This window comes from Alosa sapidissima, chromosome 10 (assembly GCF_018492685.1).
Source record: "Alosa sapidissima isolate fAloSap1 chromosome 10, fAloSap1.pri, whole genome shotgun sequence".
Taxonomy (NCBI): Eukaryota; Metazoa; Chordata; class Actinopteri; order Clupeiformes; family Clupeidae; genus Alosa; species Alosa sapidissima.
Genome location: NC_055966.1, coordinates 6,906,609 through 6,932,712, shown reverse-complemented (window position 1 = coordinate 6,932,712; position 26,104 = coordinate 6,906,609). Strand labels below are relative to the sequence as shown.

At 42.4% G+C, this 26,104-nt stretch overlaps 1 protein-coding gene across 3 annotated transcripts; it reads left to right on the top strand.

Annotated features, from left to right (window-relative positions):
- Window positions 1–13,416: 13,416 nt before the first annotated feature.
- On the top strand, window positions 13,417–25,794 carry dpy19l1l (dpy-19-like 1, like (H. sapiens)). 3 transcript variants are annotated; one of them, XM_042107654.1, is made up of 24 exons: window positions 13,417–13,508; window positions 13,693–14,097; window positions 14,579–14,603; window positions 14,746–14,833; window positions 16,798–16,935; window positions 17,052–17,172; window positions 17,380–17,473; window positions 17,616–17,673; window positions 17,769–17,860; window positions 18,442–18,541; window positions 18,792–18,869; window positions 19,331–19,417; window positions 19,525–19,584; window positions 20,587–20,667; window positions 20,777–20,878; window positions 21,027–21,098; window positions 21,202–21,284; window positions 21,737–21,761; window positions 22,094–22,213; window positions 22,356–22,530; window positions 22,648–22,747; window positions 23,074–23,199; window positions 23,297–23,350; window positions 24,453–25,794. In XM_042107654.1, the coding sequence occupies exons 2-24, from the start codon at window positions 13,845–13,847 to the stop codon at window positions 24,616–24,618; spliced, it is 2,298 nt and encodes a 765-aa protein (XP_041963588.1). In that variant the 5' UTR covers window positions 13,417–13,508; window positions 13,693–13,844; the 3' UTR covers window positions 24,619–25,794. The 3 variants fall into 3 exon arrangements, with proteins under 3 accessions (XP_041963588.1, XP_041963587.1, XP_041963589.1); XM_042107653.1 differs by having other exon boundaries at window positions 13,418–13,582; XM_042107655.1 differs by lacking the exon at window positions 23,297–23,350 and having other exon boundaries at window positions 13,420–13,582.
- The last annotated feature ends 310 nt before the right edge of the window (window positions 25,795–26,104 follow it).

Genomic DNA, 26,104 nt, shown 5'->3' with positions numbered 1-26,104 from the left:
TTTGGAGTGTGCATGTCAGATTCTCTCTCTCTCTCTGTCTGTCTGTCTGTCTGTTTCTCTCTCTCTCTTTCTGTGTGTGTGTGTGTGTGTGTGTGTGTGTTTGTGTGTGTGTGTGTGTGTGTGTGTGTGTAGGGAACAGCCAGGCAGACAGACAGAGAGCGAGTCAGAGAGGTGGGAAGGCTAACTGAATTCATCATGTTCTTAGAGACAGAGAGAATGTGAGAGAGAGGAAGAGGGGGGGTTGCTGTTAGGCTGGAGCCCCTTGTTCAAGGTCATTAACATCTCACTCCGACGTCACCCACCCTCGTGTCCCCATCATCCGCAGACTTAGGCCACGCTCCATCGATTCCCCCTCACTAATTTTGTTGTGTTCCATCTCAGTAATCACTGCAGAAAATGGGACTGAGAACCACGTGAACACTTCATGAAATACCTTGCAAACAGTGCAGTCTCCCAATCTCTCATACGATGCAGGAGCCAAGATTACCTTCCAACTAACATTTGGTGTGTGTTTTCAGATGCATTGTGTACTGTTTCCAATTCATCCTATACGATATAGCACAATAAGTTCACAAGACAGACTGGTAGACGATAAGATCATTATTATTATTTTATCATTTGACTTTACCCTAAAACCTTTATTTAATAGCACCCTTTAAGAAAACAATTTTCTTAATGATGCATTAAGTGCTGTAATATTTTACGCCTTTATGTTCCGTTTTAGACTCTCTTCGATATTAATCTTCAGATTTGGGAAGAGTATTGATTTTCATCTTAATAGATGTTTCTAAAGCAGGCCAACTATCTCTTTGGCTAAACTCACTTGGGTGTGTGGATTTCATAATTTATCATAATTAATAAAACCATTCTTTTATCAGTGGCATTCTGAGATCGCATTAACATTTAATTTGTGGAAGTGCTTTCAATTTGTTTTTAAATGTTCTAAATGTGTGTCGTTCTTTTAAAGATTAGCTCATGGAAGTGATTCAACCCCATTTTTTTTTTTTCAGTTTTACTTTTTGATTAAAAAGAGAAAGCATGAAGAATGCGCTCTCTTAAAGTAAAAAAAAAACAACAAAAAAAACAATAAAGCTGAGAAGCTGAAAACAAGGATAATTTTTCACTCGCTGTCGGGCAGTCGGCTGCTATGATAAATCTGTGTGGTGAATACCTACGCCCAGAAACTGCTCCAGTTCCGGGAACAATGATAATCCGTTTCTCTTTATCATTCGTCCAAAATGACACCGTTTAGCAGACTGACTCCGGGGGGTAGCTGTCCCCCACAGACTACCCCACCCTACCCCACCTCCCCTCCCCTCTCCTCCTCCACCCTTTTTTGGGCATGCGGGGGAGAGGGGGGTGGCGCATGCCTCCTCTCCACTCAGGATTCCTCCAGCACGGCGGCTCCTTCTCTGGACAGACCAAACTAAATAAAGATGTTTAGTGACAGGCTAATGAACAAATGGGCCCTCTTGATTTAACCTTGATGAATGGTCCACCCAGGTGTTTTCAATAACGACAATAAGCACAGCAAGCCACAGGCCCACTGATACTGGTATAATCCATTATTAGACCATTAGAGGCTGGGGACGGCAGACCACTTATGTACTGCCCTATCAATAATGCCGTGTCCCAGTCTGCATTTAGGCTGGGGGAATTAGTCATACTGATATTCTATTTAATAAAAAATCACGAGAAGACGCATAAAGAATCTCATTACATTTTAACAGGGTTACAGTAGCCCAGGAGGACCGCAAGTTTAATTTTCATAAGAGCATCCATTCTTCAATTATGTCAAGCAGAGAAAATGTAAATGGCAAATGGAATGCTAACAATATCTCTACAAGCGCATTGGCAGATAGCTGCCCGTGGTCTGGAGGGTCGGAGGGAGAGGAGCACTAATGTGCCTGCGTGCATGTGTGTGTGTGTGTGTGTGTGTGTTTGTGTGTGTGTGTGTGTGTGTGTGTGTGTGAGAGAGAGAGAGAGAGAGAGAGAGAGAGTGCTGGAATAGAGACTTCTCTTTCACCTCTGCCCATTTAGAAAGTCCTCTGTCAGACTGATATTCACCACTGCATGAGAGGGACGCTCCCCAAAACTGCACCTGCTTTGTAAGTTGACATTCTACTGTAGTTCCTTAACACCTAGTTTACATTCAGAGAAAGACTTTAATCTTAACCTAGCAAACGCACATACTCATGCTCTCTTCTTTTCCTCTCCTCCTGATGGTTTGACTGAGAGGTGTCAGTCCAAGCACTGACCCCCATCCCGTGGCAGACCCCCCCCCCCCCCCCCCTGCCCCCCTGCAGGCTAACCCTGGAGGTGTCAGTAGCAGTATTGGCATGTAGCTATCAGCGCCTAGCACCGGGGGCCTCTGCAATAATAAACTGCTAATTGAAAGGAGGCACTCTGTGCAGCGCTGTTAGCGGGGAGCCAAGTCGCTGAAAGATTACTGCGGCACGCCGGGCCGCTAAGGTGTTGAAAGAGGCTATTACTCTCCTGCCTGGTACCTGTGAGGAGAGGAGTGTTAATACAAACCTGCTCTCCGGCCCTGCATGCCCCACCAGCGGTGCTGTGCTGTGCTGGGGCCGCACCAACAAGCGGGGCCACTGTCAGATGCAGCCGGGAATCATGGGAGATCAAGGTGCAAACAGGCCTGGCTAACATTCCTCTGCATCCATGTTGTTATAACAGAGACACGCACATACTCCCCACTAGAGGTTTTTTTTTTTTTTTTAGTGGGCATAGCTTTTTTCCACCCCTTGAAGTGGTGCATCTGAAAGAAGCACACTCCAGCCTGAAGAGAAAAGTATACATTCTTACATTTTTCACATGTGATCAGTGCAAACAAGAAAAGGCTGTTTTCAAGATTAGTCAAGACTAAAGTTCGTGCTCATCAATGCTTTAAAATAAAACTTTTAAAAAAGGACTACAGTATAAAGGATATATTGAAGTACATGCATGAAAATCTATTAGTAATGCTGCCACTTCATAAAAAGAGTGTATCTCAGTGAATCCTTCTATTTCTCCCTCCTGCCACCCCCCCCCCCCCCCTCTCCCTCCTTCTCCCCCCTCTCTCCTCCCTCTCTCCCTCTCTCCTCTCCTGCTGCCCTCTGTACCTCTCCAGGCCCCTCCATGTGCTCTGGCGGCTGGAAAACAGGGGTCTGTGTGCCGGGAAGCCATGCAGAAAGCTCATAATCTTTTAATGCGCACAGAGGCAGGAAAGATTAAAACGTTTGGGTGTTGACAAGCGACAGGGAATCTCCTCAAGTGTGTAAGCCAGTCTGAAGAAGTCATACACCACGGGGCCTGAGACCGTCCATGGGCCTCCACCTTAATTTAAGTAATTGGCTTTCCACATCGCTCTCAATAGTCAATCGGGTATATCTGTCAGTAAGAGGCTTAAGGGAAATATTTCTCGTAATTAGGCAGTCGGCACGGCTGGTGAATAACTCAGGATAGACTGTCCACGGCAGACAGAGGGGAAAAATCCCAATGTGCCAGAATCATCTGCCAGGGCAGCAATGCTCTACTCTCATTCCATTCATTCAATCAGTCCAAAGTAATTTTTGGCCCACAGAGGACACAACACTAGCTCCATGTGCAATCCTTAATCCTCACACACACACACACACACACACACTCAGGAGGTAAGGCATACAGTAAGACATCATAGTGGTGGATTTCCCGACTTCGCTTGGCCTACTTTCTGCCTTCTGACCATGAGCGGCAGCCTCTGTGAAAGTGACTTCTGCCTCCTGGCTGGACGGAGAGACCGAGAGGACAGGGGACTCGGCACTGCCACTTCTCCATTAGGCCGAGCAGGGGACCAGCTGTGGTGTTCTGAAAGAGGGCCTCTCGCTCTTTGTGTTGGTCTGAAAGAGAGGTCATCATATTGGTATAATTACATTACAGACTCAGCATGGCTCAGCTGTCCGGACCAGCTTCAGACCGCATATGTTTGTGTGTGTCTGGGCCATTTAAAAATCAACATGAGTGTGTGTGTGTGTGTGTGTCTGCGTGCGTGCGTGTGTGTGTGTGGGCTTGTGTCTCAGGGTGTGTGTGCATTCACGTATAGTATGAGTGTGGTAGTCCAATGCAGTATCAACAAATACATTGTCATGTGTTGTTGACAGAAACATCAGGCTTGGAGAGGGAAGGGGGGTTGGGGGTGCCAGGCCAACGCTAACACTGCCTGCTAAATGATGGGAAGTTCTTCGCCCATTGCTCTTCTCGGTAATCGGCCTGGCCGTCGCAGTTCACTTCTCGCCTGGCTCACACACCCCCCACCCCGATGGCCGCTGCTTCGCTCGAGGCCAGCGGCCGTAAGCCCGTCATATGACTGCATGCTCTGCACATCGGCTTAATCATATGGAAGAGATGATCACAGGGCCGGAAATCACAGCCCAGCGCCAAAGGAAACAATCTTTCTACACGGGATTAGGCTCATCATGTCCTCTCCTCTGTGTCAATTTTTCTTCTTTTTTCCTTTCTCCTTTTTTCCCCTCCCTTTACTTTCACAGCGTGCCCTGCCTCCTCCCGCCCGACGACTGTTTCATGATTCCGAGCAATTAGGAAATTATGCCGAGTCTCAACATGTGTCATAATAGTGAGGAAAGCGCAACAGAATGGATATTGACAGATTGAACTCGTATCACAGAGCTGAGCTCATGGGCCTCCATTTGACTTGGTCTCGTATAGGGACGGTCTCTTCGTTCAGTCTGCATAAGTGATGACACCCAGGCTCTCGGATACAAATTCATCACTCGCCCGGAGAGTAACAGGATTTTCTTGTGCGTCGTGGGCTCTGAGCAAATAGAAACCACATGGTCACGAGACAGCTGGCACATTAAATGGAGGTAACTTTTGGTTCGGTTTCTTCGGCTGTCTGTATGTAAATAAGGCTTCCAGTAACCTTGCGCGGCACATGTAATCACACCGTGCCTTCAGCCTGGGGGGAAGGATTAAGGAAAGGTTACCTATTATCTCCTGTAGCGATCTGTATGGCCAGGCAGCAGGTGGGGCTATCAAAGAGATGGTGCCTTGTGCCATGGAGAGAATTTTCTAGAGAGTGGCCTGAGGTAGAGAATGTAATCCTCCAGCGGCCCACAGGATTAAGCCAAGGTCTATGAAACAATGTCAGCCATAGCAGGTGTGCTAATTGTCGCTCTGTATCCACCAACTGAAGTGGACAGCACACCTGTTACGGCCACTCCTCTGATTTGGCCCTGCAAACCTCTGATAATGGGCTAGCAGCAAAATTGCATTTACAGTACGCTCAGTGGCAAACAAGTTAATTAAAGTGCTTCTTTTAGCCTGTGTAAATGTTTTGTAATTGTTTTCATGAACAAATGCTGAACAAATGGTTAAAGTTCCTGGAAGGACAAAAAGAGCATTAGTTTATTACTTTTTGCAACTCAAGCATGGCTGTCAAAGCACTTCTTCCAAACTCTGTTCAGAGAAAGTGAATGGGAATCATGTTAGACCACTGCCCATCTCCTACAACCAACACCGACACACACAAATAGACACACACTCATACACTCACACACACACACACACCCTGTCTTGACAGCTGAGGGTCCCTCATTCTGATTGATGTCGTGTTTCTGGAGATAAATGAGCAAGCTCGGGGCCCGGGGGTCCCTGATTGAATTGGTTTCCAGAGAATACTAATGGCCCGTAATGTTGAGATAAGTGTAGCCAGGAGAATAACTGATCATTGACAGCATGTGTTTCTTGCCAGTAATAAACATGTCACTGTGCCGGGGAGCTGTAGGTGCATAATTAATACTCCAAAATGCCACACGCAGCCACACACAGACACAGATACACACACACACATAAATGTAACCCTATCTCTCAGAAGTCATATTTCTGGAAAGGTTTTACATCCACAAATAAAGAAACAACAGATACAATATGGAATAATTAAAAATATTTACTTTTGATCCTATCAGAGGATTTTCCAAATGCTGTAGGCACAATTTTGCTCATATTGAATCCAGTAACAAATAATCTAACCATGCCAAGTCAAGACACACAAACACACACACAGGCAATGTTTCAGATGTCTTCCCACTGTCCCATGGTTTCATTGGCACCAGCTCTCCCCAGATGTGGTTTGGCCTGCCACAGTTCCTTTGGCCATCTGGCTGATGTTTGTCCAGAGACTTGGGAAACCATCAGCTCAATGAAAGCTCTTTACATAAACACTGGTGAACGATTCACACTTCAGACTGCGCCTCTATCCATGTGTCTGCCGGCTGGGATAATCCACAATCTATTCACATCATTTTATCGCCTGGCTGCATTGCTTTCACCCTTTTTCTCTTTTCATGCTATCATCAAAGTTCTGCTCCTGATGACACATGTATATTTTAAGACCTTGTCAATGTCATCTAGTTACAAATCATGCAAATCACTATCAGAAATCCATGGCTAAGCCCACCTCCTTCCTGTAATATAACTAAGTTACTGGACTATAACAATATATTCCCATAGGAGCTATTTTGCTTTGTGAGGGATATGGCATCAGGGATTGCATTTTTGAAGACACAGTGGACGACATGGACACAGACCCAAAGCCACAGTTACCCCAAAAGCGTTTTCGCCTCGAAGGTCGCTGTGGGAGACTGGGACGGGACACATCTGCCCGCTGGCTTTCATTACGACGCTGCGGTTTGCAACACGGCCTCCTGGACGGGAGGTGTCATCAGCTGATGGTCCAGCTCGCCCTTGCCACCCCCACCCTACCCCTCCCCTCCAAACAGGCCAGAGATCTTCGCCGTGTTTGCTCAGAAAACAAATTCTCTCAGTGTGCTCACAAGCTGAGCTAACAGCAAGGGCCGTTTTCGACAGCAGCTCCACAAAAACTTTCTGTTCTTGATTGGCCTCCCAATCCTGGTTATTGTATTTAGGTCTAAGTCGAGCTTCCATGAATCCGTCACATGCCAGAAAAAAAAAACAGCATGAGCCACAATGAGCTTGGCAGGAGAACTGTGGACACGGCCATGTTGAAAGCTTGGCATTCTCAGACCAGAATAATCTCAGATGATATACGTAGCGTGAAGGTCTTGGCCACAGACACACCATGTTGGGTGGGGTGCAGGCAGGGGTACCTACTGGAAGCCTGGCCACATGAAGCAACAATCTCACCACAGAGGCAACACTGGCATCGGGGAGAGGAAAGGGGAAGTCAAGATTTTGTAATATTGCTGTCCTCATACCGAAAAGTATTACTGTCTTTTTTCCATTGCATCACCATACAAATATATTACTGCAAATGATTCACATGGGGCTTAAATGTAATGGCATTGGAATGTATTAAAGTTCCTGTCAGCGATAATATTTCAAATATTCATGCAACGCTTTACTATATGTGTGACTAAAAAAAAAAGTCTGTGCTGGTGTCAGTCACTAGACCTCTGTACAAACCAATCAGGACACTTAAAAAGACGAAAGCATACCTACTAACCAATTATCATAGGCCCATCACATATTTATGGGGGGAAGCTTCCCATCCCCCCCAGTACCCACATCGTCCTGTTTTACTAGTCACCAACCTCTCTATCACAGGTACAATTTCAATGTATGCAACCACAGAAATTTGTTAATTTACGGCGTACTGTAGACTAGCCTTTAAAAAAAATATTTCTCTCCTCGTGGATAAGTGTCTTTTCTCATGCGGAGTCCTCTGTGTCCATTGGCTCTCTTGCTGATATTTCCCTGGCGAACGCAGGCCATTCTCTGGTCCCAGAATCCGCACAGTGAAGAAGACAAGGGAAAACAAACAAGCGCTGTGCTCATCTTGAAGCACTGCTAGGAAAAAGTGCTCTTGGTGCCTAGCTGTTTGTTTGGGGAGATGGTGAGAAGGTGTCATGATGTCACCACCACTGCCCTGAACTCTGTTGCTCTGTCCAACTCAAACAGATGAGATCAGGGCATCTATCCCATGCTTCTCTCTTTTTTTAATGCCACCCCACAGCACAGCAGCACTGTACATGTACCCACAGAAATAGGGCTAACCATTTTGTTGGTCCATCCTGAGCTGAACAACACAGAACTAGATGACTTAACTCTCCATCAGCAACTTACATCGCCATTCAATTATTATGACTTGGAAACAGAAACATAGCCTAATAGGAGAGAGTGGAGTAAATTGAGCAACCTTTTAGTCAACTTATGGTGAGTGGAATATGACACTGGAATAAAACGAATGCATAAATCACAAGTTGAGGATGTTAGCATTGAAAGCTAGCATGAAATCTTAGCAGACACAAATAGACAGCAAAATATGGGGTCCCAAAAAAAGTAATCTTAAGTTGAGACATCTGAAAAAACAGTCACTAACAATTGTATTAATGAGATTTTTAAGTTATCAAACATAGGCCTACATACATACATACATACAGTGATGGCCAAAAGTATTGGCACCCATGCTAAAGTTGACTGAAAAGAGGAATATAAAATCATCTTTTGGAAATTGATCTTAATGCCTTAAGTGAAAAATTAGGAAATATCTAACCTTTAAGGACACCAATTTTCTAAGTGAATGAATAATGTATCATAAATAAATAAATGTTCTTCCTTAAAATACAGGGGTCATAAGTATTCCCACCCCTATGTTAAATTCCCATAGAGACAGGCAGATTTTTATTTTTAAAGGCCAGTTATTTCATGGATCCAGAATACTGTGCATCCTGATAAAGTTACCTTGGCCTTTGGAATTAAAATAGCCCCACATTATCACATACCCTTCACCATACCTAGAGATTGGCATGGGTGTTATTTCAGTTAGCCTATTAGCTGGTTTGATGCTCATTGAGCTCAATGCAAATCAAACCAGCTAATAGGCTAACTGAAATAACACCCATGCCAATCTCTAGGTATGGTGATGGGTATGTGATGATGGGGGTCACTAATTTACATTCCACTCCATTAATAGACAGAATACCAGCTGAGATGAGTTGCATTGTTGTTTTGTTTTTTTATAATTGCAAAAGGGTTCTCCAATGATTTCTCAGTTCGCCTTTTAAAATAATATCAGATTAGTAAACAGAATGTGCCTTTGGAACATTGGATGAATGGTTACTGATAATGGGCAATGTAGATACAGTATTGCATTGAAGATCAGTCATTTCTTTCTACAACAGTCGAGAACCTGTTTTGCAATTATGTAAGCACATAATGTAATCTGAAAACTGCTGCCCTGATTAAAAAAAAAAACTAAAAAAAACCCAATGCAACTCATATATATATATAGCAATAATTAATTCATGAAAAGAAAACTTTAAGCTACAACTAATTTTGTCTACACTTTTGAAGCCATCTTGAAGATGGACATCCACAGATTATTTGTTTTTTTATTTTAGATGCTCAACTGTGTCCATGCTTGACAATAATAGTAAACAAGTCTGTCAGTTTTTGTTTTTCTTAATGTGCAGCACTTTGGTCAACTGCGTTGTATATAAAAGTGCTATAGCCTGTCTGATTTTAAATTTCTTGGTTCTGATATAGGCTAGGCTAGGCCTTCCTTTCTTTAGAAAGGCACTAAACACTCAAGTTGCCTAGTGGTGCCCTCTTCCATGTTTAGATTTGGAGTTGTTGCCAATGCGACACCTTACCATTTTAAAACCCACAGTGACACCTTCTGGCAATCAATGGAGAAGTTTCACGAACATGTCACTCAGTCACTTCATACATGACAACAGGCCATTCTACATAATTTGTTAAAATCAATGTGGGAATAACGAACTGCCATTTATTTAGAATACGGTCACTGCGTGATTGTAGGCCTATGTGTGTGTGTGTGTGTGTGTGTATGTGTGTGTATTTGTGAAAACCCTGACTGTAGAGAAGCTAGAGCTAAGGCCTAGGCTTCATTGAATATTGATCATAAAAAGATGACCTGCACGGCACGCCTACTGTAATAACCATTATGGGCACAAGTTATAGGCACATAGACTGTAAAAAATATAGGCCTAGCCTACCCGTCCAAAAGACTGATAGAAGAATACAAGGGCGTAGGTTTGGTCTCAGCTTTGGTGGGGACACATCCCCAACTCCTGTTGTCACAATACCAACATTAGTGTTTCAATACCAATACTAAATGAAGAATCTCAATTTTGATACTTTTGCGATTTTTTTAAAACTTGATTTGGTTTGTGTGATTTGTGAGATCATTCACATCAGTGGCAATCATAGAATTTGATTGACCCTCCACACACACACACACACACACACACACACACACACACACAAACACAGACATACATAGAAAGTGATGGTTGTCATCAGTGTTGGGCAAGTTACTTCAAAATCGTATTATGTATTACTCATTACTGTCATTTCAAAATAATTTGTTACATTATAATATGTATCTGAATTGTAAGGCATTACACTACTATTGTATTACTTTTTAGTTACTTTCACCAAAATATCTAAAAATATGAATTTGGAATTCTAAATGCAGTTTATTATGCTCAATGCAGCTCATTGCACTTCTAATGGTGGGTGATGTGGTATAACATAATGACTGAGCTAGGCTTAAGGCTAACAACAGTAGAATGCAATAGGCACAGTGATGGCTCATGATCAAAGTCAAAGTCAAAGTCAAAGTCTGCTTTATTGTCAGTTTCTTCACATGTCAAGACATACAAAGAGATTGAAATTGCGTTTCCTACTATCCCACGGTGGAGACAAGACATATTTTATCAATTAGGTCCACAGACAAACATAACATTCAAGTAAACAATATAAAAAGTAAAAATAAGAAGGCACATACAATGAAGAAATAAGAGCAGCAAAATTTGGTAGAAATTGTGCAATTGTGTATACAGTAGACAGTCAATATAATAGTGCAAAAGTCAGGCCAATAAATGGCTGAGGTAGTTTTGTTTGACCTAAGTATGCAAGTGGCATAGTGGTGCAAGTTATGTAAGAGCAGCAGAAGTGTGTTCAGAAGTGTTCAGGACAACAGGACAACAACAACAAGTTGCAAGTGTGCAAGTGTACAAGTGGAGTAGTGCAAGTGGAGTAGTGCAAGGCAGCCATTTTGGGTCTAAAAGTCCAGGATGTTATGTAGCTGAGGGTGGAGGGGGGAGAGGGGGGAGAGAGTTCAGGATCCTAACAGCCTGGTGTATGAAGCTGTTGGTGAGTCTGGTGGTGCGGGAGCGCAGGCTTCTGTACCTCTTCCCAGAGGGCAGTAGATCAAACAAATTGTGAGCGGGGTGACTTGCATCACTCACAATTTTGGTCGCCTTGCGGGTGAGGTGGGAGGTGTAAATGTCCTTCAGGGAGGGGAGAGAAGCACTAATAATCCTTCCAGCTGTGTTCACTATGCGCTGCAGGGCTTTCCTGTTGTATTCAGTGCAGCTTCCGCCCCACACAGCGATACAGCTGGAGAGGATGCTCTCAATGGTGCCTCGGTAGAATGTGGTCATGATGGCTGGTGGAGCACTTGCTCGCCTGAGTTTCCGCAGGAAGTACAGGCGGCGCTGAGCTTTCTTCGCCAGTGATGCAGTGTTGGTGGTCCAGGAGAGGTCTTCACTGATGTGCACCCCCAGGAATTTGGTGCTGTTCACTCTCTCCACCACATGATGCAATACAAGGAACAATCATAGCCAGAATTTTGTTAAAAGCAGACCAAAGGTCAAAGTCTGGTCAATTGTGATAGAAATGCTGTAACTTTAGGCTTAGGCATACTCATTAAAATTAACAGAGAGCCCACTACCTGTATATTGCAACCCAAAACTTAGACATGTCAAGATTTCTGAAACATGTAATATGTATTTCAAATGCAAAATAGTATTTTGTAATTTTTATTTTATTGGGTTGAAGGAAATGGCTCTGTATTTTGTATCAAAATACTTTATTGGTGTGTATTTTTGTATTTTAAAAATACTGCAAAATACTATGTGAAAAACACTAAAAAAAGTTACTACTTGATGAATAATTGGTAATTAGGCAACAATGGTTAATGTTTATCGCAATCAGCTAATGTGAGAACAGCTGTGTTCAACGACATTCACAGCTTTTCAGTGACGGCCTTTGCTTAAGCATCAGCTCTGGTCTGAAGTATAAGTATAAATACTCTTTTGATCCTGTGAGGGAAATTTGGTCTCTGCATTTATCCCAATCTGTGAATTAGTGAAATACACTCAGCACACAGTGAGGTACCCACTAATCACGGCGCAGTAAGCTGCCTGCAACAACAGCGGCGCTCAGGGAGCAGTGAGGGGTTAGGTGCCTTGCTCAAGGGCACTTCAGCCGTGCCAACTGATTGGGGTTTGAACCGGCAACCCTCCGGTCACAAGTCCGAAGCGCTAACCAGTAGGCCACGGCTGCCCTGAAGCACTGGTGTGAAGTCGTACGCAAGTAAAGATGAGCAAGGTTACCTGTGCAAGTTCACATAAGGACACCGACAAAGGCAACAATGTCCTTTTGTATCCAAGCCAATTAACAGAAAAAATGTCAGATATCTCAATGAACCACAATGACATCAATAGATGGTAAGGTGTTGAGTGTGTTTGAATTCCCTTCCTTGTAGCATCCTTTTCTGCATTGCACAGTGGGGAGAAGTTCACCTTGTTTAATTAAATAACAATTATATTTCCTTATTAGCTGCATACTTGAGGTTGGAGATATTAAGGCAAGTCAAGTTTCTCACATACTGGAAGTTCAAGATATACAGCCTTATGATTTTCTTATTCAGTTCAACACTGGACTTGAATTACGAAATTCGGCACAGATACACAATTATGATTTTGGCCTATTGATTATAATGTGGTTAATTGTAAGTATACGTATATTTTAATCTCTGCATTTATCCCAATCCGTGAATTAGTGAAACACTCAGCACACAGTGAGGTGAAGCACACACTAATCCCGGCGCAGTGAGCTGCCTGCAACAACAGCAGCGCTTGGGTAGCAATGAGGGGTCGGGGTTCGAATCGGCAATCCTCCGGTTACAAGTCCGAAGCGCTAACCAGTATAGCCTAGGCCACGGCTGCCGAATTGAAAGCTCTGTCGGTCAAATTCAATATCAAAATGTTTTACTTTGGCCTTTTATGGGGTATGTATTGGCAGGCAGCCCTGGTAACTTACCGTTGTCGTTGACACACCTGCTCGCTTGACTGCATGCCACTGCAAAGTAGCCTGCATTGGCATTCTCCATGCGTGTAGCCTGCGTGTCAGATAACCCTGACGTTTCTTGTATTGTCGTGCTGGCTGATCAGCAGTACAAATAAGTTCGCTAAAATATTGGTGGGGACAATTTTGTCATCTTAAAATTTTGATTAGGACTAGTCCTTAGCGTCCCACCCTAAATCTACGCCCATGGAAGGATATGACATTCCATCCGAAATCCATTCCATTGATACTACATTATATCCTTGTCTTCAAAGATCTTACAGCGGTCTAGAATCTTTGGTTGTCTCTAATCAAGATGAAATTACCTCCGTTTGTTTATATTGTAGTGTGCAAGTGAGGCGGTGGCTTTCATCGACTCAGTAAGAAAACGGCAGTAGCCTAACAAGAAAGAAAGAAAAAAACAGTGTGGTCGAATATTCAGTGGACCTACAACGTAGGATACACACTATAGCCTAGTTATCCTCACTTCTTTTAAGTTAGGAGGTTAGCGTTACCAGGGTTGCTATGGTGACTGGCACTAACGCATTTTTTTTATTCCTCCAGTTGGTGGCGATGATCAGGAGGCTGTTGCTGTAACGTTAACTTATGGGAGGATCATAACACCACTTTACAACAGTGTAGATATAACCTACCACATTTGTCAAAATACAGACAGAATTTTGCTTGCAGAATCTTAGCGAATCACTGATGCCAGCATGGTAGCAAAAACAAGAAGACAGAATGCAAAGGATCAAACGCCACAAAGCAATGGCAAAGATCGGAGTCCGTTTGTGTCGCCTTCACATGCCACTGGAAAAAGTAGACGCTCAGGAAAGGATGGGAAAGGCAGTGCTGGCTTTAATTTGCTTCAGTACAAAGGCGGAATGTTTCCAGGATTCGCTTTCATCAGAAACAAAACGGGCCTGGGTCCATCAGCTTTCATGAAAATTGGAATCACCCTGGTCCTTGGTAAGTGATTTTAGCTATCAGCTAACTAACGTTAGCTAGCTAGATAGCTGCTAGCAAACACTTCATTCAAAACGCAAAGGAAGCACTAGTTAGCATAGAATGTTGCGTTAGCTTTGTTGGATGACATGGCATGTAACGTTACAGCCAGAATCAGAATGGACTAACGTTAACTTTGTCGTTGAGAGGCGGCATGTAAGAGTTAACGTTAGCTAAATGTAACGTTATCAGTATTAACATTAAGTCAACTCCATAGTTAACTGATAACTCATGTTGGGGTTAAAGTAAGTTAATAATAACATTATCGTAACAATCTAAAGTTTACTCTGACGTTAACGTTAGCTGGATATTCCTGATATTACTTAAGTTGATCATTGAGCATTTAACATTTCCTGACACTGTTACGTTACAAATTGCAAATCTTGCAGCAAGATGCACACCCCAACGTCACCCAATTAATAGCATTGTTTGTGGGTTTTTTTAGCTATTGTCGCCGGATTCATTCACTGGTAAGTATCTCTCTAAAGTCAACTTGCTAACCTCTAGCAATCGAAACAGTGATTTTGTTGATTATGTAAAAGTAAACATTACCTCATGTGTTAAGTAGCTAACGGACATTAGAATGTATTGTATTAATCTCATATCTTTTAGGTATCATCTGACACATCTTTTTGAGAATGATAGACACTTTTCACATCTGTCTGCTCTGGAGAAGGAAATGGCATTTAGGACCGAAATGGTAATATCTCTCAGGTCGCTTCTTATTTGAATGCTTTCAGCATCCTAGATAAATTTCAGTCAGGTTTTAGAAAACTTCATAGCACCGAATCTGTTCTACTTAAGGTGCAAAATGATATTCTTTGCTCAGTAGATAATGGTTCTTGTGCCCTCTTAGCACTTATTCACCTTAGTGCTGCTTTTGATACCATTGACCATAGCATCCTGTTAAAACGTCTGGAGGTTGAAGTTGGTCTGCAAGGGGTGGTGTTGAAATGGTTCACATCATATCTGAATGATAGAACAATCTCTGTAAGATTAGGTGATTGCTCTTCGTCCATTGCTCCTATCAAGTGTGGTGTCCCTCAGGGTTCCATTTTAGTCCCTCTGCTATTCTCCATATATATGCTGCCTCTTGGCTCCATTTTTAACAAACATAACATTCAATATCACTGCTATGCTGATGACTCAATTTTATCTGGCATTAACAGCCGAAAGTTCCTGCACCTTGGAAAGCCTGTTTAACTGCCTTAATGACATAAAGAGTTGGATGGCTGCAAATTTCTTACAATTAAATGAAAAGAAAACAGAGACAATTATTTTTGGTCCACTCAGCTCTGTCCCTAAGATAAGAAATGCACTTGGGCCACTGGCTGTAAATTGCCACAGTGAGGTCAGAAATCTAGGTGTTTTCCTAGATTCCTCTTTGAATTTCAATAAGCAAGTCAGTAGTGTGGTTAAGGGAAGCTTTTTTCAACTAAGACAAATAGCTAAATTAAAGCCCTGGCTGTGGTGCCATAGCCACCTTCCTTGTTTTTCACCGTCGTAGGACTGTCGTCATCCTGTTAAGCCCGCCTTACGACTCTCTAACAAAATAGAGCGCTGTGATTGGATGACGTCCACGGCGTCAGCCAATAGAAATTCCTATGGTTTGCTACTAGACGTACAGGCTGAGCAAATTAATTTGCCGCCGCTAGGGTGCGTCTAGATTTCTAGGCTACTGGCTCTCATATACTAACTTAAATATACTAACATAGAAACTGTAATTCATGCTTTTGTTACATCTAGGCTGGACTATTGTAACTCTCTGTATTTAGGTCTGAACCAATCTACCCTTGCTAGACTTCAATTAGTCCAAAATGCAGCAGCTAGGCTTCTTACTGGAACAAAGAAACATATGCACATAAGTCCTGTGCTGGCCCAACTCCATTGGTTACCTGTCAATTACAGAATTCATTTTAAAGTTTTACTTTTTGTTTTCAAAGCCCTAAATGGAATGGCACCACAGTATATCTGTGACCTTTTAAGTCCCTACTGTCCTTCTAAGCCACTGAGGTCTTCCTCACAACTTCTTCTATCAGTCCCAAAGGCAACCCTTAAAACTAAAGGTGATGGAGCTTTTTCTGTTGCTGCCCCTAGACTCTGGAATAATCTCCCTATAGAAATTAAGTCCTGTCCCACCATCAGTAGTTTTTAAAGACCCATCTATTTTCTTTGGCCTATAATGTCCATTAATTTCTCCCCTTGTTTGTTTTTTTATTTGTATTTTTTTTTTATTTAATCTTATTTCTATTTCTTTTCTTCATTATATTAACTGGCATCTAACTTTACTGTACATCTTTCTCTAGGCCTATAGTAGTAGTAGTTTCAGTAACCATATGTTTATTTTTATCTACAATCATAATCTGTTTATTATTATTATTATTATTATTATTATTATTATTTTGTATTTTCATTTATTAATTTTTGTTTTTTGTCATTTATGTCATTATTTTTGTGTTTATTACTGTTTATTTAATTTCTGAGCACCTTGGGTCAATAACATTGCGTTTAAGTGTGCTATATAAATAAATATGACTTGACTATGACTTGACTAATATGCACCATATACTGAATATGCATAACCTGCTTTTTTATTCCACCTCTTGAATGCATGTGTGACAATAATTCGTAATGTAGCTTTGTACATTTTTTTTTTGTATCCAGGGCCTGTACTATTCATACTATAAGACTATTATTGAGGCACCCACCTTCCTGAATGGCCTGTACATGATTATGAATGACCGCCTTACTGAATATCCGTTGATTATAAACACCCTCAAAAGATTCAATTTGTACCCAGAGGTGAGATGTGTGGATATTTTTTTTATGTGTTATATAATCATGCATATTCTTGGGGCAGTGTAAGGAATATGCATGTTATTACACTGTCAACATCTTTATATCTTTTTCCATGATAGGTGCTCTTAGCTTTCTGGTACAGAACATATACAGGGATTATGGATTTTTTTGGCATTCCAACAAAGATGTGTTGGTCCATCAACAGAGGAGAAGGACTTGACGCAGTGGAAAGTTGTGAAGGTACAACTTAATGCTTCTATTCACTTCAGTAGTCAGAACATGTGTAGCTACTGTATATGTATCTTCCATCTGTTTTTAGTCTGTCAGTTATAGAGTCACAGATTTCCAAATAGAAACAGATAGAGGAACAGTGAACCTTGTCTAAAGGCATTTCTTATCTTGACTTTTGAAGATTAGTTGTAGTTAAGATTTGTTTGTATTTTTCAGGAATGGGGGATCCTGCTTCCTTTTATGTCACTTTTGTCTTCCTTGTAAACGGTGCAATGATGAGTCTTTTCTTCATCTATGGGACATATCTGAGGTAGATTTAACCTTTAATTTTGATATCAAGCCAGCCTGTGTATCAGGTCATTTTCATAATTCAGATGTAGCTTTCTGCTTACACAGCCCTCTTTTCCTTGCCCCTCCTTCCTTTATGTCTCTCCCATGTCCTTACATTGCAGCGGTAGCCGAATAGGTGGTGTTGTGACAGTGTTATGCTTCTTCTTTAACCATGGAGAGGTAAGGAGGTAACACTAGTTAAGGTCTAAAGTGTATGTTGTATTGCTTCCTGCCTGTGTGTGTTGTGGTGTCTGATTTTTTGTGGTGAATTTCAGAGCACCCGTGTCATGTGGACTCCTCCACTGAGGGAGAGCTTCTCTTACCCTTTCCTTGTCCTTCAAATGCTGCTGCTCACTCACATCCTCAGGTAACAGGGATACAAGCTAAAACTATTTGGTGGTGCATACACATTGCCAAACAAATGGTGCGTGTGTGTGTGTGTAATTCAATGTTTGCTGAATACCTTTGTCTATGTATGTACTATATTGTTATGAACTACATGTAATGTTTAAACTACTACACAAACAGTGGATTTGAGTCATAAAGATATCATGCTTAAAGGTGCAGTCAGGTGCGATTGTTCGTTTTGTTATATTCAGCAAACATCTCCTCACGATTTGCTAGCTGCCCATCCTTTGAGTACATTTAAAAAAAAAGGTCTCTGTAGGCAGCCCAGGCTCAAACACAAAAGACCTGTGTGGAGTTTCTCTGAGAATACTGAAGGGAGGGGTGAGCTACCTCTCTTGTGTGTTTTGTTTGGTCCTTGGTTAAAATACAATATACGTTGTTTTGGACAAAAGTGTCTGCTAAGAAATTTAAATATAAACATAAACAAGCACAACGTCATGCGCAATCAAGACTGCACGTCGTCTGACTGCACCTTTAATGAAAGTGAGGATACATCTCTGCTGTAATTCACAGTGGTCTCTTCTCTTGTCTTGCATATAGAGCACGAAAACCAAGCACATTAGTCATGGTGGCTCTGGGCATCTCCAATGTGCTCTTCATGCTGCCCTGGCAGTTTGCCCAGTTTGTGTTACTGACTCAGGTGAGGAACTGAGGGGTGAGCGTTTGTAGTGCTCAGATCAAAGGGCTCCAAATCCAGACATGTAAAGAGTACTGCTTTACTGACCCATTACATTACTACATCCTTTGCAACTTTACTTATCTGTTGGTGGTTTCAAACTTGTGGGAATCCTTTGCAAACAATCACACTGCTTTTGTTAATTGCTTGTAATGTAGACATGCAAAATAGTCTCTCTTATTTTTATGCTCAAATTCATTTGCTTTTTGCCTAGGTGGCTTCCTTATTTGCGTCATACATTCTTGGATATCTGACTCCTTCAAAGATGCAGTCCCTGTTGGTCACACACATGGTAATTTGATTTGTCTATGTGCACCCACATCATGATGCTCGGGTGGATGTGTCACTTGGCACCATCAGACCTGTCAGTGAGTAAGTGGTGTGTTTGTGAAGGGCCAGTGTGAATATTGTGAGCAGGGTTGTGAAGGGTGCCTTCTGCCAATATGCAGGCTGTGATGGAGGGTGCTGCTTTCTGAATGTGTCACAGCGCCGCTAATCTCTGAAGACGCACAGCCTTACTGGTGTGAAATCCAATTGCTCTAAGCCATGCCTATTCTCCTAAGCTGTTAAGTAGTGAGCGAGCCAATGGCTTGATGCTTTTGTGTAGCTTTGGCTAAAAATTGACTATCCACTCTTCTGAAAGCTCAGTATTATAACACCATGGGCATATTTTATAGATTGCAGAGTCTGTTTGTGGTGTGAGTCATGAATAAGGCCACGGGTCCTTTGAGATGATGCATGTTTGTTTCTCAGATCTCCCTGGGGGTGTGCTTTGTCCTGATGTTTGGGAACGCCATGCTGTTGACCTCCTTCTATGCCTCCTCGCTGGTCTCCATCTGTGTAAGTCGGTCTGATTCAGCTCTCCATTAAAAAAGTGGTCACAATGCTGGCTAGCACTGTTCAGGTTGCTCACTGTCTGTGTTGCTTACTGTCTTGTCTCCTAACAGGTCATAGTAGCGATGAGGGAGAAGTTTGCAGAGCTCTTCCAAACCAAACTCGTCTCGTGGGTAAGGATAGCTAAGGCATGATGGCCCAAGTGATGAATGCTTGATCAGACAGCACAGCAGGCACTTTTGCGAGAGGCAGTGAGCGTTTTGAGTACTGCTCATGCACCCGCGCCTCACGATTTTGCAGCTCTCTGAACTCCTCCATGAGCCTGATGTCATTTCCCACTGTGCAAATCACAGTTAGGGCTGCTGATTCAGCAGTTGCCTAGCAACCACAACAAAACACAGATCAAAGAAGAACTAAACACACTGTTTTGCCAAATTAAGCCCACCACATACGGCCGGCGATGTGAATGCGATGAATTCTGTTAATCGCTTCACTACAGACAGTACTGGCGACGCGATCACCCATCGATTCAGTGGAGATACACTGACCAGACAGCTGTTTTCTATTATGACGTATCAAAATCACCCCCGAAAAATAGAAAGGGGCAGATTAGAGCGATGCCACGGCGACGGTTGCCCCGTCACTCCACTTGCTGTGTGTGTCTCCCCATTCACTTCAATACATTCTATTCAATGTTGCCGGTCGCCTGCCACAAGTTGCCGTCGTGTCGCCGGCCGTGTGTGTAGGCCTTTATAGTCCAGACGACAAGTGTCATTCAACAAAATAAATATTTTTGTCTGCCAGGGATCAACAGAGCTCAGCAGAGCTCAACACAAAATTCGAAAAGGCATAGGCGTTATGTAGTCTGACTGATTGGATAGCAACTTAAAACTCTACATCCTGGAGGATGTTAGGTTTCATTTCGTTTCACGGTGAGATCAGAAAATGTAAATGTTTGAAATTGTAAACAAATATTTAACTACGGTTTATTGTCACACAAGTTATCATACAATCTATTCTATGTTTTGCTATTGTAGGACTATGAAAACAGCAACATCTGTCGACAGTACTTTTTTTTTTTTTGTCCAGTGGCATTTGTCATTTGGCTATACATTGGTTTTAAGAGTCTAATGCATGTGACTTAACGGTCCAACTGATGTCTGTGCTCATTACAGATCATGCAAGGTCTTGCCTGGGTTGTTTCAACAGTCATTCTGAAGTCTCTGCTGTCAGCCATTTTTGGTGCCTCAGATGATGTAAGTGCATCAGTGAACTGGAATGAAATATTTATTAATTTTCCATTCCATCTCTGCAACTCTGAGGGTAATTGCTGCTGATTACTTGGTCTTTTGTAATATCTCCAAGGCTCACATCAGTAGCTTGATCAAGTCCAAGTTTACTAACTACAAGGACTTTGACACCATGATGTACACATGTGCAGCCGAGTTTGACTTCATGGAAATTGAGGTGGGTGGTGAAATGACTTTGTGCTTTTCAGATAATGGTGCATACTTTTTATATTTAGTTGCATTTATTAAAGCAAATTTGGATTATCTATCTTTACTCTTGTGTAAACACCAGCATACCTAGTCTTCTTTTCTCTTGCATGTTTCAGACTCTCCTTCGATACATCAAGACACTCCTCCTCCCACTTAATATGCTGATTGTGGCTATCATAGCTGGAAGGGTGAGACCTCGAAGTTTATACTTGCAAGAGCATATATGATTTGATGGAAGAATAGCTTTGGTTTGAAGGTTTGGTTGATGTCTTTCTACAACTTGGTATACAGACTGTCCAGGATGCCTTAAAGGTGCTGAGAGAATATGAGGGAGTATCGGTCAAGGAGGAGCTGGCTGAAGATGACTCTGACGAGTAAGAATCTATTAGTATTTACACGGGTCATGGAATTTCTGGAATATCATGGAATGTTGGAAAGTCTATTCCAGACATGGAAAGTCATGGAATTTGATCATTTTTGGGGCAAAGTCATGGAATATCAGGGATTTTTGAAGCACTTTACCTGTCAAAATACAAATATTTCCACACAGAATTTGTGTATTAGCTTTACTGTTGCTTGAGTAGACCAACTTTGAACGCTACGCGGCTGCTCTGGAATTATTAATCGCTATATTGTACCATTCATTACATAGTACTGGTAAGTCATGGAAATTTTGTTGTTGTTTTTTTGTCAGGGAAAGTCAGGGAAAAGTGATGGAATTTTACCTCTGACTTAGAGTAGGAACCCTGTATTTATAATTCTTACAAGAAAGAGCTCCCTGCTTGTGAATACGAATTGTCTCACCATTTGTTTTTTCTCTCACCAGACCTCAAGTGTCTGCAAGAGGAGAGGTAAGTGAAGCAACCGGAAGGTCTGACTCATTTCACGTTTGAGTTGGCCTCTCTTTACGTCTCCTTTTCATTTCCTGTGTTGATGTTAGCTCAGATAACAGCAGTTCAGGGTCCTTCAATTGATTGTGGCTCAGGGACCACCATTCTAAGAAAGCAACTCAAGGCAGCTGCTGAATGGGAAAAAAAAAATTGTGATTTCTCACAGCGAGACTACATTTTTTGAACCCACGATCACAGTCCACCTGCAATGTCTTCTGCGACCACCAGGGGCAGTAGTTGAAGGTTTCTCACAACTCTCTTCCCCTCTCTCTCTCTCTCTCTCTCTCTGTTAGCTGGTGTACCATGCGCTGCAGCTGGTGGCCTTTGCGGTGCTGGCTACGCTCATCATGCGCCTGAAGCTCTTCCTGACGCCTCACATGTGCATCATGGCCTCTCTCATCTGCTCCAGACAGGTCAGTCCGTCCGCTCTCCACCACCATCACTCGTTCATTCACTTTTTCATTCCTTCCCCCCCAAAAATTCTATCTGTTCTTGGAGCGAGTGTGTGTCAGGCTGGCTAACCTGTGTGTGTTTTCCGTGTTTGGTTTGCCTCAGCTGTTTGGCTGGGTAGGGGAGAGGTTTAAACTTCAGATGGTGGCCTTTGCCATCATCTCCATCATGGCAGTGCAAGGGGCTGCCAACCTGCAGGGCCAGTGGGGCATCATGGGAGAGTTCAGCAATCTCCCTCAAGAAGAGCTGCTGGACTGGGTCTCTTCCAATACCGGACCAAGTGGGTTGATTTCCATTCCTGCATCTGACCTGCATCTGATCTGAGTAGAACATGATTTACCTGAAGCTTTCCGTGTGTAAACACATGCTGTTGTTTGTTTCTCTTGGGTGTGTGTAGATGATGTGTTTGCTGGTGCTATGCCCACCATGGCCAGTGTTAAGCTGTCGACCGGCCGGCCCATTGTGAATCATCCCCACTATGAAGACGCAGGGCTGAGGTGAGTGCTCTAGCGCAGGCATAGGCCAAAGGACTCCGCTTGCCATTGTTTAGGACAGCCTTTTAGATCAGTCTCCAGGCTTGCTTCAATAGGTTCACTTTTATTCAGTGACATTTATTTTATACATTTATTTCTATGACAAGGCACTTCAGTGAGTCTCAGGTCGAAACTCCTTACAGAAGGACCGAACTCCCTTTTAAGGAAGAAAGCTTGAGCACAAATCATTTGTTGCATTATATCCATTGTGTCCATCTAGTCTTAATATCAGGCACAGTTCAGGGTGGTTTATTTTTGTACTGCATTACTTAGTTCTTACCCCCCCCCAGGGCACGAACCAAGCAGGTGTACTCCATGTACAGCCGTAAGCCGGCCGAGGAGGTGAAGGCCAACCTGATGAAGCTGCAGGTGGACTATTTTGTGCTGGAGGACTCCTGGTGCACCCGGCGCTCGCGGTGAGTGTCCCTCTCTCTGTCCACCCCTCCCCACTGCTTGCTGTCCTGCAATTCTCTTGAGCTTCTCACTGGCTTATTGTTTTGCACTCATACACAGAGAGCCTCCCCGAACAAGATATCGTGGCACCAAAGCCTTAGGCCAATATCCCAGGTATATGAATGTGTGTAGATAAGCTTCTGATATTATGGTAAACTTAAACTTAAAATGTAGTCTAGGAGCCCAGTTTCTGTTCATTGAGAGAAACAGACCATTGTAAATGAGTGAAGTGGATGGGCCAGATCTCTCTTATCTGATGTGTTTGTAAGAGTTAGTAGGCAGTAGTGGTCTGTGTCTGTTGCGTGGGCTGAGCTGGGTGCTAACAACACCTTAGATGACTCCACACATTAGTTTGGTTCCACGCAAACTGACAAACTGATCACCTCAATGCAAGCAAACCGGAAGGTACGAGTTAGCACAGTCCTTGATGATAATAAATAATGTTAGTTGCCACCCTTGTCAACGTTAACTTTGCAAACTTATTGTTTAGGCTACTTACTATAGACTACATATGACCAATGAACTCCCTTACTAAATCGACTGCATTTACAAAGGCAAAGTAAAACATAAATATATCGCGACTCTAGGGGGTGCTCTAGAGTCGCCAAAAATACCTGAAACTGATTAACTTGAAAGGGAACTATGTAGGTTTTTTTTTAGCTTAACTTAACAGCTTCAGAGTCAACTGGTTATATGACTTTCTGGGGTGAATGGTGGCCGTCTCGCTTCCCCCTAGTGTCTGTGAGCTGAAAAACCAGCCTTGCAACTTTGACTGAAAGACAAAGTCTCGCGGTGTAACAAATTGCTTTACTGCACTGCACACATACATGCCAGGCACCGGCTAGAACAAAGTAGCGATAGAGTTTCTCAGTCATTCGTCATGGCAGAGCCAGCGAAAAGAAGCAGAAAGCAAGTAAACCGTTGTCGGAGGAACAGGGAAAGAGGAAACTGCAGACTGACCGATAAAGGAGTGTTGTAAAATATAAGCTTATACTCTGAAGCTGTAGGGGGAGCTCTGCAGAGAAACCTGCAAGCAAAAAGAGAGAAAACCGCAAAGAAATTGCCAACACTGCATATGGGGGCCAGTTTTATGCATTTTGGATACAAGCATCTGTGTAATGAAGAAATGTCAAACTATTGTTGTAAGTTCATACATAGGCAGCAGGATGTGGTGTCTCTCTGAACCCCTTTGTGGTGGTGATGTGTTGCCGTTTAGGCCTGGCTGCAGCATGCCTGAGATCTGGGACTTGGAGGACCCCCAAAACGCTGGCAAGGTGCCGCTCTGCTCCATCATGGGCCGAGACACTCGTCCACACTTCACCACCGTCTTTCAAAACAGCATTTACAAAGTGTTACGAGTTCCCAAAAGCAGCCAAAGATAGTAGATGTCAATGGGGCAGGCCCGATCGTAAAGGAGCTTTTAGTGCTTTGGTACAGCATGTGTATATATGAATATTTTTTAGATCTGTGAGTTTTCACCAGGAACTGCTCTGTGATGGGGCATGTTTTAAATACTTTGCTGGTGGTTATATGTATTATGATGCTGCCTGAAAACCAGATGGCATATTTAAAATGTGAGGATGCTTTTATTTGATTTTTCTCAGAGATTTATTTTATTATTCATGTTGCTGCTCTTTTTCATTTATGCTCAGTGTAGTTTACTTGTAACCTAATAGTATTTCAATAGAAGCACCCATCAAATGGACTGTTTCTGTGTCACCCAGAGTATTGTTACAGATATGGAGGCATCTCCATTATAAAGTAATACTTATTTGAGTGTTAACATCTGCAAGCATTTCTCATCTCATTAAATTTACACAACTTAGACCACAGGATTATTGTCATTGCATTTTGTGTCTGTTAGACTATTAAAGAATATATTGTTTTCCAATTCAGTATTTTGGTTCCATGCTGAGAATTATTTCCTTTTATACATTTTTTTTAAATGATATTTTTGAAATATGATTTTTGTGATTTCATGTCGTGTTCTTCAGCCTGTGACTTTTCTCCTCAAAATGTTATTTTACAGTCAGTGTTGAGCTCTGCTTTGATCTTCACTGCCCATGTTCAGTTACAGACATAAGAAGTGGCCAGTGCATGTTTGTCTTCCATGTCAGTTATCTCAAACATTGTCTAAATCCAAGAGGAACTCCCCTCAGTGAACCCTGAACAAGCAAAAGCACCATCCAATACAAACGGCCTATTTGTGTGTGTGTGTGTGTGTGTGTGTGTTTACTTTTTCACTTTATTTCAGACAAAGGGACTAGTGAGGAATGCCATTAGCAGTGGCGTCATTACAGGGTCATAGCAGAGATGCATAGATGGGGGTTTGGTGTTGCCTGGCATACAGGGCTTTTCAGTAATCATTTGTTTTTGCACCTTATGGATGCCAATATGGTTCGATGTAATGTTTAGCACTGTGAGGTTGGGACTGTTGTGGAGAGCCACAGAGCCAAATTTAATGGTTTTTATAAATAATTCTGTTACAAAATGTGTTGACCGTCGTATTTTATACGAGTCCTTGTAGATTTCATTGAATAAAATGATTGCTTTTCTGATGTTGCGAGTCTTGCCAACTTTTTAAAAAATTTGTATTATTGAGGGCCAAGCTGTGTTCCCTTATTTCAGTTTTCCCCCATTCATTTCTTAACTAAATTTAGTTTTTTAAAATCAGTTTGAGCTCTCTGCCCAATGGTGATAAATACTATAAGTAATTTTACAATGCAGAATGCTGCTGTGACTGGACCCATACCTTAGCATCACCGTATAGTGTGTGTATATGCAATGCTACAGTAAATGCTCTCAGGGTGATTTTACGGTAGTAGAGGATGGCGAACCTATCTGGGACAAAGTCCAAGTCTGTCTTTT